This window comes from Pelecanus crispus, chromosome 6 (genome assembly GCF_030463565.1).
Source record: "Pelecanus crispus isolate bPelCri1 chromosome 6, bPelCri1.pri, whole genome shotgun sequence".
In the NCBI taxonomy this organism is placed as follows: Eukaryota; Metazoa; Chordata; class Aves; order Pelecaniformes; family Pelecanidae; genus Pelecanus; species Pelecanus crispus.
The window spans coordinates 43334393-43351836 of record NC_134648.1 but is presented as its reverse complement, the minus strand read 5'-3'; the positions used below and the strand labels follow the sequence as shown (position 1 = coordinate 43351836).

The following is a 17444-nucleotide window of genomic DNA, read 5'->3' as shown; positions in this document are numbered from 1 at the left end:
TGAGTATCTCCGTTAAATTTTATTTGAAAAGCTGTTTTCGTAGAAAGGGGATTTAACAATCTTCTTTTATTGTGATGTATAATAATTAATGAAAGAGCAGTTTCTAGTTGTTTTTAATTATTGTGAGGTTTTTTAAAAGACTTGATTTCTGTCCCTTTCACACACTATCCGTGCATCTTGGAATATATTTGATAGTACTAACCTTTTACATTTAGATTTGAGTTAAGCATTTTGGGAAAAATGACATACTTGCTAATTAGTCGGGGAGGCAGGCAAAGCAACAGATGCCTGCAGGGGAGAGAGGCTGATGGGGACAGGAGTTTGGAGGGTAGGGGGGAAAAAGTTGGCTTTCTCAGAACAGATTCAAGATTCAGGAAGGGTAAAATAGCTGGTTGCAGCTACCAGCTCCAACTACACAATTGGTTCTGTTTGTGCTCATGAGGTGCTTATAACTGTGTTGTCCCACTTTTTGGAACTTCGTGTGTTGAAAAATTATAAGCAACTTCAGTGCAAAGAGATAATTGTGTGATCATCTAACAACAAAACTGGATGCAAAGAACTGGGTATGTGGAGTTAAGCCCCCCTTAATGCTAATATTTCTTAGCTCATGAGGACTTGACTTTGCAGTCTTAATGCTCTGCAGGTAAATTCTTATGTACTATTCGCACAAAGAGCATGTATCTTTAAGATCAGTTCTGCAGTGGTTTTCAACACGATTTACTTATCAGATAAACCAGACCTTTTTCATCACATGTGGTTCGGCACTGGAAATGTTCTCTCACTGCAGGGACTATTTTAATAACCTAAAATAGTCTGACTCAGAATGCCTAATGTTGTTGTTTATGTATAACACCCAATCTTGTCTGAAATATTAAGTACAAAAATATGTGAAAGTTTTAACTACCAGTGCAAATTATCATAATGTAACCTATAGTAAATTCCTCATGCTTTGCTTTTTGAGTGCAAACTCCTGAAGTAGGGAAGTACATTCTGCAGTTTTTGGTTATTTATCAAATTTACAGATGTTTTAAACTACATCTGCTTGTCAAGTCCAAGTATTCCTGCACAGTTATGTAATACATTCTGCAGCATTAAATTTTCAGCAAATTTGTAGTAGAAATATGTCTGTGCTTGTAACTGCCTTTTTTTCCTCTACTTTAATTGTCAATGTAACTAATTTACTGGATTAGCAGTTATATGGCATTATGCCTTCTGTAAAGGTAAAGGTCTCTTTTTCAGCTTCTAGATTGCTGTATGTGCTTGGTTTGCTTATCTCAGGTAGTGCTTTGTTGTTTCCCCTGTAGCAAGAGTGTTCTCCAATTAACTATTTGAAGACTTAAGAAAAATGTTAGATGGATGTTGCTATTTCAGCATAAATATCTTGCTCCCAAAGTTGCTTGTGGCAAGTAATTAACTGAAAATTTTGAATATTTTTTTGAATTTAAAGGAAGCTTCTGTGCTGTTCTAAAAGAGTTAGTGGCTGACTTGACTGTCCCAGATAATCAGATCGATGCCTCTACATTCTTGCTTCCACCCCTTTGTCATGAGAATGATCTCCTTTTACTTGGTCCATTACTGCAGGAGACTGACCACCGATTTATTGAGGAGCAGGTACTTTTTGTTCTGCTGTAATGGTGGTATTATATTTTCATAGAGTTCTAGTTATTTGGGTCAGTGCTGATTTTGACTTGGTCAAAAATATGGCTATCACTTTTTTCCTTCTTACAGCTCCTTTTAGGTAACAGCATAGCTGGCGGCAGCCTGGAGTATGACCCTTACTCAATTTATGAGAAAGTTGTGAAAGGTGATTCAGTACCTAAACCACTACCTCCTGTATTGTCCGTTATCAGTGCAGCAACTCGTCTTTTTGGAGTTATGTTTTCCCATGTAGCAGAATCTCACAGGTAAAGTAGTAACTGTAACTGTTGGGGAATTTGGGAGATGCTGAAAGATGGTCATGGTATTTGAGATTGAACACAGAAGAAAATGATTCTGGAAAAGTAATGAATTGTATAAGCGGATTCTGTAAACCATCTGAATAATAAAATTCAGAGTAACAAATTATTAGGCTTTCTGTTTAAAGTTACTCACAATGAGCAGGCACATCCAATAAGAAGTTATGTCATTATAATAAATTCTGTTGACCAAGAAAAATAATGTTTTGTTTCAATAGCCAGATCAAAATAGAAGTTATTTTAAGAGATACTATGCAATTATTATAATGCTTAATACATAATTACCAAATGCTTTAGAACCAAAAAGGGACAAGATGGGTAGGAAGCTATAGTAAAATTTTACCCTTATCCTGCCTCATTTTTTATAAAAAGTGGATGGGAAGAAATAAGAGTGTGTTTCTTAACACAGAATGCATGAAAGGGATCACAGACTTCTCTTGGTTTTGCGTGTGTGTATGTATCTTCCTACTGCACACATGGCATTTTGGTTTGTTTCACATTTATAAACACACCAATTGCTGAAGCATTCCTCAAGATTTTTGCATGCTGTTGCTTATTCTGCGTGCTGCTGGTAATTTTCTTCAATGCAGCATTAGAACAAATAAATTCTTTTTAATTTAAACAGTTTTATATGTTCAAAGCCAACTGTAGTTAGACCTCAGATCATGATCATTATAGGTGGTGATGGTTTTGTCATTTCCTGTAAGGGATGAGTGCTTAGCATGCGAGTCCTGAGTCTTGATGTCTTCACTGCTTAGAATGCCCAGGATTTAGAGTAATCCCAAGACAGCAGTTTATATGTGAGCATACCCGCCAGTAAAATTGCCACATGCTTTATGATATGTTCTTCTGACTTGCATTTTCTTTCTCATTCTGTCTTCACTGACTGCTTTTTTTTTTTGTGGGGTTTTTTTTGTTTGTCTGGGCTTTTTGCCCCTACTGTCACCAGGCTGCTGGTTCGTTTTCTTCACCTGCTTTTCAAGACCTGAACTCATTGCTGCAGATAACTGCATTTTCCTTTTCGTTTTCTTTTCCTTCCTCCTTTCTCAATTGTAAGCCAAAACGCATCATTCCCATACACAGTTCCTTTTAATAACATCTATCTAATGCTGCCTAGATATAAGTGATTATCTGTGAATATATTATAACAAAACAAACGCAAAAAGTTCATGTTCGTAACTACCTATTCTAATATGGAATACAAAATTTTTTTTGTAGTAGACAGGGATGCCAGTTGAAGGAAAACGCTCAAGAGCTAGGGTAATAGATTTGTTCCACCTCTGTTTCTATAAAACACAGGCTTTGTTATGTGTTTTAAAATAAAACAAAATTAAAAAGCTGTATTTGTTTCTTTAATTTTTAATTCTGTGGTTTGTTTTCTGGTTTTGTTTAAGGCTCCAGGTGTTAGAACAGTTGTTGAATTCCATAAAGCAAACAAAAGGATCACGGCAACAAATAGTACAACTTAATGTTGTGTCGGCTTTTTCTGCTTCCTTAAAGGTAAATCTCCTCTCTCCTTTGTTTCTCTCTCTCTTTTAGTAAAACATGGCATCTGTTGGTTCAAATTGGTCTACACAGAAGTTCTTATTTTGATTAACAATCAAGTGAAGATCGGTCCTGTTTTCTGTAATAATGTATTTTTTTATGATGTCACGCTTTCTACTGCTGAAGAGTCACAGTTTAATTCTTCCCCTTTTTTTTTAATATTAAGGGTTAGGGAAACCCATTCTAGTACACTGTAGCATACTATCATCCATACTAGTGTCATTCAAACAGGAGAGAGATGGAAAAATTCTGTTTGTATCATTTCTGTCTTTATCACTCTTTCATATTTCTTACTGTATAAATAAAAAAGTAACAATTGGTAAAATAAAGTAATCTCATAACTGCCTGCCATTAGTTACTTTTCCCTGATGGTTTATTTGTATTTTCCTCTGTTCGTGTGAATTTTCATTCTTCCCTTCTTAGGCTTTCTTCAAACTAAAATGTTTCCACAATAGGCAAGGCCTTTCATTGTACAATATTTGTATTTGGGGCATATTTAATATGCAATCCAGATAACTGCTGTAGCTTTTGCTAATACTCTTATTTTTGGACAGGGAGTTTTCTTTGTGTCATTATCCTGTTTTCGATAGGTTTCTTTGTGATATTATTTCCGGAATTTTATGCTAGTGTGTTGGTTTATTGTGTTCTACTGCAGTCTATCTAGTATTTCTTAAAATCAGAATGTTGATATTACAATGTTGTTCTATAGTGTACACTTATCTGGAGTTAGAATTCTAACTCGCAAAATAACAAATAAAAATAGAGGAATTTCTCAGATAAAAGGGGAAGAAAATCAAATTCCTTCTGCAGGTCTTGTAATTTTTGCATGACTGGCAGAAAACACATTCTGATTACTGTACTGTCCTGCTGTTTAATATGTTTGATATCAATTTTTAGCACTTGGCTAACTGCAAGGGAAGTTTAGGTCCAGAAGAAGTTAGAAGGTCTGCCCTGACATTGATAATGGGTGCCTTGGAAAGCAATAATCCACTCCTAAGATGTGCTGCTGCGGAATGTTTGGCCAGGTTGGCACAGGTGGTTTCTGACAGTGCCTTCACTGCTGGATTAGCACAAGTCAGTTTTGACAAGTAAGTTTAAAATAAAGTGTGGTAAGTTACTGGTTGAGTTTATAAAAATGTTTTGAGATACCTACCTGGCCCCTATTGTGATAATAATTTTTAAAAGCTAGTTTCATTCATGAATTTGATGCCACTTCAGAAATTAACAGGAAAAAGCACTGCCAGACTTCTGCATGTATTTCTTAGTTTTGCTGATCTTTAAGATGATTGTCTAAGCAAGCATGTAGATTTTCAAATAAATTAAATTGGCTGCTGTTCTAGCAACATCATTTAAGTATATCTAAAATATTTTTGGAACTTCCTTCAGATAAGAGATGATAAATGAACTTAGAATTTTGGCAATATAACAATGTCTAATAAAATATTTTGATGATTAGATACTAGAAATTCCATTTGTACATGTGCTTATTACATAGTATCAGTCTTGGTGCTTACGCTAACAGATTTCTTTCCTTATAATTAATAGGCTAAAATCTGCTAGGGATGTGGTATCAAGAACAGGTCATTCTTTGGCTCTGGGATGTCTGTATAGGTACCTAGGAGGAATAGGTTCTACTCAGCACCTGAATGCATGTGTTGGAGTCCTTTATACCTTATCTCAGGACAGTACTTCTCCTGATGTACAGGTACTTGTCACTTATATAAAAATGTTATGTTACAAATGAACTGATTTATATTCTGGAGTATAAGATTTTTTTTCTTGTAAGAATAACATTTCACAACCTCTTAGGCATACCTCACAGGTGGTGGCTGGAGTGCAAAGGCAATGAAAACTGTAGTCCCTGCTCAAAATCCACCTTCCAAGAAAGAACTATGATGAGATATGGGAGGTTCTTAGTTAATGATGAGTGAGGCTGATAAGGCTAAGATATGCTAGCTTCAAAACCAGTATCTGATGTTTTAGGAATTGATTCATTTCATATTCACCTATATCTTGACCCTGATATCATGTTCACCTATATCTTGACTAGATAGTAACTTGTTTGTGTCACTTGTTGTCTCTGCTAGGATGTCTACCTCACAGTATTTTTTGTTGAAGGGTTATGTAGTAAATACCAGGGATTTGTAGCCTGAATCCTGTAGAACTTGGTCAATATACTTCCCTGAATAAGGCAAGATGTTTTGGAGACTAATTCAAATTATTTCTCTGTGGCTAAAACTGTTATCTATCAGAATAGCTTTAAGAGACATTGAGTGTATTCCATGTAATTGTCTAAATCTCAGTTAAAGAATTTTTTTAAGCTTTATCTACAATATCTTTACACAGGGAAGAGCTGTATCTTGACATGAAACAGAGGTGGCTATTGGTGCAAAGTAACTGAGACTAAAACAATATGTTGTTTCAGCAGCTCTGTTGTGTTTTTTCATAATTCTCATCTTGCACATGGATCTGTAAGACATTTTACAAAGAGTAGAATGTAGTTGAGGAATAATAATCACTATTAAATTAATTTACTATTAGATTAATTTTTTTAATTAACAATGACAAATTTAAAATGGTTCTTTCATTGCAGAGCATACAGTTCCTTGTAAAATATTCAGAATGGCTTATTAAGCATCAGGGTCTTAAAGTTTCTTTCTATAACCTCTCCATTTGCCCCCTTGGAACCTAAAAGTGCAACTTTTATTACACTTAATTACTGAATTTCACAGGAACTATCAAATTTTAAAAAGATCTTATGTTTATTCTATCATATAGACATTACATGACTGCTTCTCTTGTTTTACAGGCATGGGCACTACACTCCCTGTCACTGATAGTAGATTTAGCTGGCCCCTTGTATCATGTGCATGTGGAACCTACCTTATCTCTTGTCCTCATGTTGTTGTTGACTGTGCCTCCTGCTTACGCTGAAGTTCACCAAAGCCTTGGTCGCTGTTTAAATGCACTTATTACCACGCTGGGCCCAGAGTTGCAAGGTATGCAACATACAATAGTGTCAGCTTTGTTTGTGTCGTGGTTTAGCCCCAGCCAGCAACTAAGCACCACGCAGCTGCTCACTCACTCCCCCTGCCCCGGTGGGGTGGGGGAGAGAATTGGAGGAGTAAGAGTGAGAAACACTCCTGGGTTGAGATAAGAACAGTTTAATCATTGAAATAGAGTAAAATAGTAATGATAATAACAACAATAAATAATGATAATAATAATAATAATATCCAAAGCAAGTGATGCACAATGCAATTGCTCACCACCCGCCGACCGATACCCAGACAGTTCCCGAGCAGCGATCGCTGCTCCCCGGCCAACCCCCCCCAGTTTCTATACTGAGCATGACGTCACATGGTATGGAATAGCCCTTTGGGCAGTTTGGATCAGCTATTCTGTCTGTGCCCCCTCCCAGTTTCTTGTGCACCTGGCAGAGCATGGGAAGCTGAAAAATCCTTGACTAGCATAAGCAGAACTTAGCAACAACTGAAAACATCAGTGTGTTATCAACATTCTTCTCCTGCTAAATCCAAAACACAACACTATGCCTGCTACTAGGAAGAAAATTAACTCTATCCCAGCCGAAACCAGGACAGTTTGGTTTAGCAATAAAATTGCTAAACATTGTTTGAATGTGTAATTCAAATTTTGTCAACAAATAAGTGCATGCTAAGTTTTTTTTTCCCTCGTTGTGAGACAGTATTTCACAGGCCATGAGTTTATGCAATCAAGATGACATGACTACTAGTCTTCCAAAAATAGTGTCTCTTTTTGACATCTTTTCCTTTGTTTGAACTGGCTCTCCAAGCCTTGCCTTGGGCTGAAAATTCTTACATTTAGCATGAAAACAGAAGGTATTCGTATTTCAAGCGTTAGGAGCCAGTCGATGTCTTAGTTATGATGCAGACATTTAAAATTTGCATCTAAATCAACTTTCAGATAGCTGGGCACTGAAATTTCCAGAGCGCAATGTGACCATTACTCATGGATATCAGAGTATAACACAGATATAGAAAGTATCCTTCAAGAGGATGAGAGTTATGGGTGGCTTGGGAAGAAGACAGGTTATCATGTTTTGAAAAAAAAGTTGATGTTTTAAAAACAAAAACCTTTTTTCTTCTGAATATAGGCAGCAGTACAACAGTTTCAGCCTTAAGAACTTCCTGCCTCCTGGGCTGTGCAGTGATGCAGGATAATCCCGACTGCCTTGTTCAGGCTCAAGCCATCTCTTGCCTTCAGCAGCTTCACATGTTTGCTCCTCGACATGTCAACTTGTCTAGCCTTGTAAGCTGCCTATGTGTGAGTATACGTTTACTACTCTACATCCTTGTATTTTAAAACATTTTGTTCAGAAACACTTAAAAAATGCAGATATTTCTTTCATGAGAGAAACTGATAATTGTGTAGGGGTGAGGTGTTTCATATCCTCCTACAGGCAAGTATTCTCTATTTTTTCAGTTTTTTCCTCAGTTTCTGCTTCCGGTTTAGAAGATGAGCACATTCTGTAGAAATCTTGGTCTTCTGAACTGCTTGCAAGTGCATTCTGCTGCTCTTATTAAGACCAGTTGTCTGGCAGGATATACCATCCGTTACAACTTTGTGCTGGATTTTTACCAGCTATTTTATGTTGGCTAGTTTTTTTCCTCTGCTGCTTTTTATGTCTTTGGCGAAGGATTGATTAAAAAAACCCTGTGTGTACTAATTACTGAGAATTGCTTTGTTTGGGTTTGTTTTTCATGATGGTGAAAAATTGTAGATTTCTCTATTTTGTAATTTCTGTAGCACTAATGCTTCAGTGTACTGACTTCTTGGCAGTCACTATAAAAATTTCTGACACTTAATAAGTAATAGTCAAAACAGGTCTTTGGGAAAAATAAACAAAACTCTTTTTCAGCCCTATTTGACAAAGAGGTGGGGGGTTTTGTTTGTTTGCTGGGGTTTTGTTTGTTTGTTTGTTTTCCCCCAAAGTCTCTCTGTCTTTGAATAGCTGCTGTTCTGAAGCACTTATTTATATGAAGAAAGCAAAAATAATTTTTTGGTAGTTATTAGCCTTGGTGGTTTTCAGGGGCTACCTAGGGGGGGGTTTTTGGTGGTGGTGTGTTTTGTTTTGTTTTTTAAAATAAGACTGTCTAGTCTCCCTGTAAATCAGAAACAAAAAAACCACAGACAGTAAAGCATAGTGGGTTTTTTTTAATCTATCCTGTCTATCTTAACACAGTTCTTATTCACATCTTTCCCTGTGTAGCACTTGTATATTGATAGTAACCATATATTGATTTTTGTATAAAGTTTAGATTCCTTCCATTTATCTTTATTCATTTTGACTAGAAACATGATAGTGGGAGCCAGGAAAAATTGAAGCAGCTCTTTCAGCCCCACATTGTGTTAGGCGTGAATATACTAGTTGCAGAAGAACTGGAACTTATCTGAAGTGCTCTTTCTTTTACCATATACCAGCTATGATTTTTTCTTCTCTGGGTAAAACACAGTTTTTCTTACTTCATAAAATCACAACAGTCTGAGCAAGTCACTCTCTTGCTCAGAGGATGTATTAGCATTTGCGATCATATGTAAGTCCACATACGGTCTGCTTCCCGGTACAGTCTGATCTCTCTAACTAATAGCAAGTACCTACTAATAAAGAGGATGTCATGATAAAGTTGTCTTGTCTATACGATATTACTGATTTTTATTGTTTTTACAAATTGTCTCAAAGTACTTCATACAGTACTTTATGAACTTTATAACATTAAATTACTCAATTAAGAAGAAGCATGGTTTGTGGCTCGAGTGTGTGTGTTCATGCATCTGCACATGTGTGTGTTAACCTCTACCCCAGAAATGATTGTGAGCTTCACGGGGGATGAGTCCACCAAAGTCAGTAGCCTTACACGGATGAACTTTTCTCATTCTCATGAACATGTTACAGAACTATGGCCAATGTTGCTGATACTGACAATTCAGTAAATGTTAATATGTCTCTCAAGACTGTCATAAACAAAGAAGGTTTAAGTGTGTGCTTTGCAGGTCTGTGAGAAAATCATTGCAGAAGTAGAATTCTGCATTTGTAAAACGCACCATCCATCTGTGTAGTTTCCACCCACTAAATCACCATCTCGCTAGGGAAGCAGAATATACTGTTGGACTGGACCTGAAATCCACTCTTGACTCTGTTGTTGGCTTGCAAGGTGACCCTCAGCAAGTTGTTTAAACTCCATGAGTTTAAATATCTGCAAGTGGAGAACAAGGTGTGACTGTCCTCCTTTGTAATGCATTTTGAAGTCTTAAGGGGAAGTAGACTATAAAAGCTGGGTGCTAGATACTGTGGATGTTCACCACTGCATTCTTTAAGGCAGAAAAACAGGAGAGGCAAAGAATCTGTGGTCAGTTAAGTGATTTTTCCCCTTCTGTGCATAGAAACATGAATTCCCAGTCATAAAATCTTTAAAACAAATGTGCAAAGAATTTCACTTTGTTTTTTTGGTTTTTCTAGTAACATTTGAACCAACTCCTCTCTCCACCTTTTTTCCCCAAGGTTTCTGGAGAATTTCTGTGTCTTCAAACTTGCCTTTTTAAAATTCTGAAATAAACTTTCGCTTCCCCTCTTTGCTTTGCCTCTTCTTTTCTCCTTCTCTAGCATTAGGCCTGCCAACACAATTGCTGTGAGCAGCTGCAAGCTGCCTCCTCCACCTGTGTTCCCACGCCCTAGAGCATGATATGATTCAGGTCCCCAAATTATTTAGACTGTTCAGTTTGTGACTATGCTAGCACTAACAAAACATGACTCAGGCAATGGATACACAGCTTCACTGGCTTGTTTTTTTGTTGGTTTAGTTTTTTAATTGTGTACATGTGCTTGTCATAATCTAGCTTCCTTTCTTCAGCTTCTGAAAGTATTCCTTGTTTGTCAGTTGGATCTTTTTTCATGGGCTTTGCATCTAACAGTAATGCTCATCCTGTCAGTTAAATTCTTGGCTCCAGCAGAATAGAAATCATATGCTTTTAATCATGTCTAACATTAGCTCTAAACGAAACTTAGGTGAGCACAGAGTTCTAAAGAGCTTATCCATCTAAGCTTATGATGTAGTAAACACCAATTTTCAGCTGGAAGACATTAAAGATATTCTGAAATATGATAAGTATACAATGTCAATAACTATGCTGTGCTGTTGTCTTGGTACTGTTTAAGTACTACTTTTAGGGGCAGCTGGCTTGGAATTTAGGTGTGTTCAACATTAAATATAAGATAAATGAACTAAGCAAATTAGGGGGTTGGTATGTTTGAGATAAGATTCTGAATTTTCATATACGCTGAATTTACATGTAACAGTCTCCATGTGTGGTTGGTATCACTGTGATATCTATATTTTGGTTTTGTCATGACTGGTCTGTCATTTGTTTTTGTGCAGGAAATCTTGTTGGATAATTCTGTGTTGGTAGGTCCCTGTACCTTGTTAATCCTAAACTTTTGCAGTTTGCAGTGGTGGTTTTTATTTCATCTTTTATCTTTTCCTTTTAACCATTTTAATGTACTTTCTTTTAGCATGTCAAGTGACATTTGTCATCCTAACCAGACCCTTCCTAACTTTCTGCAGATGGCAGACATACCTTTCATTTATGTGCTTAGTGAGGCATAATTTTGGTTTTAACGTGTTAAGCGCAGAAAGGGAACTGTTTGTTCATTTACATTTGTATGTGATGCTTGCATTTTGTGTGTGTTATTTAGTCCTGTCCCCTGCTTAGAATGTGGGAGAATGAGATGAAAAATGTGCATCTTGCATTATTCAGTAGCCTGAATTGGATCCTCTGTTTTGTCCCTATTAAGAATGAGCACGCAATTTATGCATGTCCAACTTGAAGTAGAATGTGTAGCCTGCCTGCATAAATATTGCATTAAAAGCCTCACTTGTTGTTTTTAAAGTTTCAATTAAAGTATCTTGCAGACATACTTACTGAATCAGGTTTCTTGTCTTTTAGAAGAATTATGCAGAGAGCGTATCTTTGTGTGCATTAAATACATCATTCTGAGTATTGTAGATTCATGTGCATGCATAGAAATTCAGAAGATGAAGCTTAGTTTTCTTAATATAACAAAGCTGGAATTCTGTATCACTCTTTTTGTCCTTAAGTTGTTCTTTTTAACTGTATATTAACTAATATATACTAGTCATTTTAACTAACATCTCTTGATCTGTTGCTGACAAATGAGGAGCATGACCTTAATGCAAGGTTTCCCTGCAGCAGACACTCAGCTCTGTCTATTTTAAGGATGGTGGCAGCTAAGGGTACACAATGGCTTAGTTGTAGAGAATAACTTTTTTGATGATAACCTAAGCTTAGTTTAAAAGAAGCTACATAAATACTGGCGCAGCCATCTTGCCTGGCAACACAGCTCATTCATTGTATCTTTGGGATCCCCTTCAGTATATTCTTAAAATTGAAAGCAAGCAAATGAAAATCAGAAAGCTCCACTCTTAGCAAAAAAACCCTGGAGGCTATGTCTTGGGGTTTTTAAGTGTTTTTCCTTGTTCCTGTAATAATGAATCTGTTATCATATATTTTTTGGTATAAAAAACAAACACTGGCCTGGTGGTGTTAAAATCTGGTGATGCTGTAAACTTTTTTGCTAGAAACTGCTCAGGAGAGCTGACTTGTCTCAGTGTGATACATTCACCAGTAACTCACCCTTCCTCTCACCTTCTCTAAAACGTAATTTAATGTAATCTGAGTGTACAATATTTTTTGCGATGAAATTGCAGCAGTGTTCTCTTTGCCCTTTCTTATAAACTTCCTTTCATGCATGGAGTTTAGATTTACTAAAGCGTGATTGACTGTCTCACCCTTCGTTACACTGGCATTTCTGTAGTTACAGCTGAGGATGATTTTAGTAATTTTCTCTTGCACTGAGTTTTCAAGCCAATTATATATATCCTGTGGTCAAAGAATACAGTTAATTGTTTATTAAGACCACGATTGAGCTATCATTGAAGTTAATGGAGGTCTTTCTACCGATACTGGTAGGAGTTGGATCCAGCCCCAAACCAGTCGTATAAGTTACCTTTGGAGAGAAGATGTTGAAAGTACTGATATGTTAAAATTGATTACAGGAGTTGCAAAACCTTTCATATGTTTTTGTTTTTTGGTTTTTTGTGTTTTTTTTTTTTAAAAAGCAAGCTGAGTAAAAATAGCATCAGTTACATGCTTACTGACTTCACAGATTTGTCATAACTGCAATTGTTAAGAAAATACTGGCCTTACTGAGGTATTGCTATAAAGGTTTGTTAGACATCTTACTGTTTCTTCTTGCATGTTTCAGGTGAATCTCTGTAGCTCATACTTATTATTGAGACGTGCAGTGGTAGCTTGCTTACGTCAGCTTGTGCAAAGAGAAGCTGCTGAGGTATCAGAATATGCTGTTGCATTAGTTAAAGAGAGCAGAGAAGATTTTACCCCAGGTAACGTATTGAAGTTTTGAGATCAAAGACCTTGACACATTGATAGTGAATTTTAAACACACTCTGCTATGGGTATGAAAACTTTGCTACATTCTTGACATCTTTAACTCAAAAAGGTTTTCTGCTTCAGTTCTCTATATAGTACCAAATTATGGAAGCATCCAAACCCTTTCTTAGTGATAAAATGAAGATACTATTGCTTTTCCTATACTGTAGATGGTAAGGGTCACTGAATGAGAAAATGCAAGTGGAGTTCCAGAGAAACCTAAGCCTATCTAGCCAGCAGCTGTTGTAGTAACTGCTTCATAGTCCTGCATTTTGCATGCATATTAATAGTTTTATTTTCCCACATAAATCTCTTCTTACATTAAAAATCTGTCATTGAGGGAAGGTGTACAAAACTTGTTAAAGAAATTTTCTGTTGACCTCTTTGGAGAACTAGTTAACTAATGATCAGCTGGGGTGCCTAGAATTTTTAACTTCCTAAAGGTTTGGGTATTTTCCTAAAAGGCCTGACAATGATCATGAGTTCATCCTCATGTGCCTTCCTGTGAGGGGATGGTGATAATAAATAATTTCACTTTGGATTTCAATTCCAGCTCATTTGGAAATTTTCAGAAAAGATAGACTATAGCCATTTCGTAAAACTGCTCATTTTTAAAATTGGTAATATTGGGCAAATAAAAATCGGTAATATTTATTTCACCAATTATTTCCATGTGTCTGGTTTTGAGCTTTGTTGGAGAATAGTTTTAACTTCCCTTTCAAGTTAAAACATTATTTTAGTATTACCTTATGAGTCAGTGTGAAGAATCAGATGGCTAAAGATAATTTTTTTTCAGGAGCTCAGATGCTATGGTGATGGTAAAACTGTGAAAGGCAGAGTAGAATTTTTTTTTTCCTTGGGGTAACTTTCTTCTTGTTGTTAGTATGTTTCTGTACAAGTTCAAAATTTGTTTTGTACTCAGATGATTTAGACATGGTATAAAAGCAGTTGATACTATTATTTCAAAAGTAGTTCAGGGCTACATACTTGTTGTTCACAAGACACTCTGTGTGCAACCTTCAGTGGGGTTTCTGTGGTCATTACTGCAGTTTTGTGATGTACAGCATTCAGCTCACAGACTTTTTCTTAGCAGATGTTAACATCAGAGAAATAGGCCTGGAGGGGGCATTGCTGGGCTTGCTGGACAAAGAATTGGATCAAAGATTGTGCCAAGATATCAAAGAGACTCTGACTCATATGCTTACTTCAATGGCAGTTGAAAAACTCTCTTTTTGGCTGAAGCTTTGTAAAGATGTTCTTGCTGCCTCAGCTGGTAAGTCCTAATACACTGTATTTGAGAACACCATGAAAATAAGGCCTGCAGCAGTACAGTATGTCACTGAGGGGAAGTATTCTTGTTTCTTGAATGTTTGACATTTATGAAGTGTATCATTGTCCTTCATATTGAAACACTGGACACTTTAACGTGGTTCTTTCAGAAGGAGTATGACTCTCTCCCTTCTGATTGCCTTTTCCCTATTGAACAAGTTTTCGTAAACATTTTAGTATGTCTTCCCTGTTCACATTCTTGTTGATTGTCCTAATGTTAACTTATTTCCGTGTCAGAAATGGAAATGTGCAAGTACCTACAAGAAAAATATTCAAAATGATGCAGACCTAAAAATTACTGTGCTGAATATTGTGGGGGGAAAAATTTTTATTTTCTTTTACCTGCAGTGCAGGAGGAAAACTTCCTGGATTTAGATTTTTTAATTTGGAAAGGTACTAGCTTCTAATGTGTCACACTTATTTTTCTTTCTTTCATTTCTTTCACTGCAGTCCTTCATTTACTTTCCTGGTATTGGTCTTGTTTTCCAGCAAGTAATATCAACCAAATGCAGACAGTGTCGTTACATTTCATTTTTAATTCTAGCATTTACTTTAAAACTCAAAGGTTGAAGGGAGTCATGGTGAGTTGGAGGCCAGAGATGGACTTTGAAGAGATTTTCTTATGAGTCCTTCTGTAGTTTTCAGTCACAGTAAGACAGAATATAACATTTCTTCTTTTCTTTTCCTTGTGTCCTAAATACAGATTTCAATACAGTAGCGTCAGTAGATACCACTCAAGAAGAAGAAACTGTCAAAGTGGATGATGCATCTGTATTAACGTCTGACAGCGAGGAGAGGTTCCATCCTTTCAGTAATCCACGATGGTCTACCAGAGTTTTTGCTGCAGAGTGTGTTTGTAAAATTATAAGCCAGTGTGAAAATGCAGGCAGTGCACATTTTGACATAACTTTGGCTCAGGAAAGAAAACAACGTGATTCAAGAGGTATGTGTTAAGCACTGAAAGAATTTCTCAGAATGCAAAGTATGCTTAAAATAAACGTTAGCTGTTTGCATCTTAATGATATTCATCATAAATTTGTTGTTTGTAATCGTTGAAACCTTTAATTATTCTGATTAGAAGCCTATATTTATTAAGGTGTAGAGCAATTTTTATTTGCCAAAATAATGGCGTATCACTGCAGCATTTACACTCACTTTCCTGGTTATAGTACCATGGCATACACGTAGGATGCCATTGTTTCTGCATAAGCATTGGCAATCAGAAGTGATAGCTGACACCAGCCTACAACATCACAGTTTGGTATCTGGGAGTATGACTAAAAAAACTCCACTTTTTTCCTTTCCATAATTTGCATAATTACCAGTAGAAACACAGTGCCAATTTTCAGTACCTCTCTGTGTTTATCTGGAGGTGTTTTCCTCAAAACTCTTTTTTAGAAAATCTTCCTCATACATAAAGATATTTATGCTTCATTCTGAGTACTTTTTTTGACGTTAAGATGGAAAGGAGCCTAGATCAGCTAACATAAGATGTCCAAGTAAGATTGTTTATGTGTAAGCTGCCTTAAGTGAATCCTTGATATGTGGTAAGGTAAAATGTAAAATACACATTTTGAAAATGTTGAAAGCAGTCTTATATACTATGTCTAAAGCTAAATGTAATAAACCTGTTTTCTTTTTTAACTTCTGTTTTTTTCTTCAGATGACTTTTTGGTATTGCATTTAGCTGACTTGATCCGTATGGCTTTTATGGCTGCCACAGATCACAGTGATCAGCTTCGTCTTTCTGGGCTTCAAACATTGCTAATTGTTGTTCGGAAGTTTGCAGCTGTTCCAGAACCAGAGTTTCCAGGTCATGTAATTCTGGAGCAATATCAAGCCAATGTAAGCACCATTGCTAATAACTTAGAAAAGTTTAGAGTTACAGATAATCACTAAAAGAATTTGCTTTTTGCAGTGCATAGTGCTAGAGCTGGGTTTCAGTTAGTTACTGAAACTATTAATTTCTTCAGACTTAACTTCCTTAGAAAGCATCTTTTCAGTTGGTATATGTTTTAGCCCCAAAGTTTTTAAAGTTTCAGCATTTTTGCCTCCTCCCTATTTGAATACAGCAGAAAGAAAATAGAACATGGGGTTTTTTTGAAAAGCATTGGTTTCAAATTGCGGAAGAATTGAATTGCAAGAAATATTAGGAACAACTATCATTTAAAACTCTGCTTAGAAATAAGTAGCCTTTGCACACCAGAGATCACACTAGGAGATGTTGGTCAGTAAATAAGCTAGAGGAGGTAAAAGCATGGATTGTACTCATAAGGTCTGTTTCAGTTAAGTCTTGATTGAAACTTACAGAAAAGATGTCCTGATCGTTTTGCATCCAAGACTGCACTTGCGCTAAATATGACAGGCAGCTTTGTTAAGCCTCCCATTCTTCAATTTCTAGCAGGCATTGAATAAGTCAGATCACTTTCTCTCATAGAAGTGGAGAGACCCTGACACAGAAGACATCCTAACCCACTTTGATCTTGCTTTTGCTATTAGAATGCTATTCTACTGGCACTTCTTTGTGGGGAAGGAGAATTGCCTTGATCTACTCTAGAACTACCAAGGGAAAAAAATACACTGTCTGTCCTTGCTGTCCAAAACCATCAAGCAGGTCTCAAGTAGAGCTAAGAATTCTCTTTTTAATCTTCACTACCCTTAAAATGTTTCTGCTAATACTATGCATAGATCTTCTCATCAGCTGTTTCATAGAAGTTGAAGAGATGTAAAGCAGTTAAGTATCTAGGCTTTTTCTTGTCAATTTTTTGCCATAACAATAACCAGAAATAGCTGGATGTAGATTTTTCCAGAGTGAAGTAATTGTTTCCTGAAATCTTGTTCAGAAGTTCCTTAAACGAAGTCTGAGCTTTAGGGGGTCTTAAGAAACTGTCATTAATTGTCATTGAAAACAACTCCTTTTCACTTATTTTAACTAACTTGTATTTGTAGTACTTGTACTACACTTTGTACTTTCATCCCAAGGAGCATCAGACTTAAGTCTGAGTTTTCAGATGTCAGCTAAAGCAGCAAGGGAAATTTTCATTAGCCTTTAGTGAAATAGCTTTCAACAGTGAGAGGAGGTGAAATCTCTTCAACCTAGTAAGTATA

At 36.4% G+C, this 17444-nt stretch overlaps 1 protein-coding gene across 2 annotated transcripts in view; it reads left to right on the top strand.

The window, feature by feature from the left end:
* Window positions 1-17444, top strand: part of HEATR5A (HEAT repeat containing 5A) — a 57485-nt gene that overhangs the window by 26947 nt on the left and 13094 nt on the right. Inside the window, exons 14-24 of one of the 2 annotated variants that reach the window (XM_075711803.1) lie at window positions 1448-1611; window positions 1729-1904; window positions 3350-3455; window positions 4398-4588; window positions 5046-5205; window positions 6310-6499; window positions 7636-7805; window positions 12823-12961; window positions 14101-14280; window positions 15040-15279; window positions 16000-16181. In XM_075711803.1, the coding sequence (XP_075567918.1) occupies window positions 1448-1611; window positions 1729-1904; window positions 3350-3455; window positions 4398-4588; window positions 5046-5205; window positions 6310-6499; window positions 7636-7805; window positions 12823-12961; window positions 14101-14280; window positions 15040-15279; window positions 16000-16181 (1898 nt within the window). Of the gene's footprint in view, window positions 1-1447; window positions 1612-1728; window positions 1905-3349; window positions 3456-4397; window positions 4589-5045; window positions 5206-6309; window positions 6500-7635; window positions 7806-12822; window positions 12975-14056; window positions 14281-15039; window positions 15280-15999; window positions 16182-17444 lie in introns of both variants that reach the window. The other variant, XM_075711802.1, reaches the window with a different exon arrangement.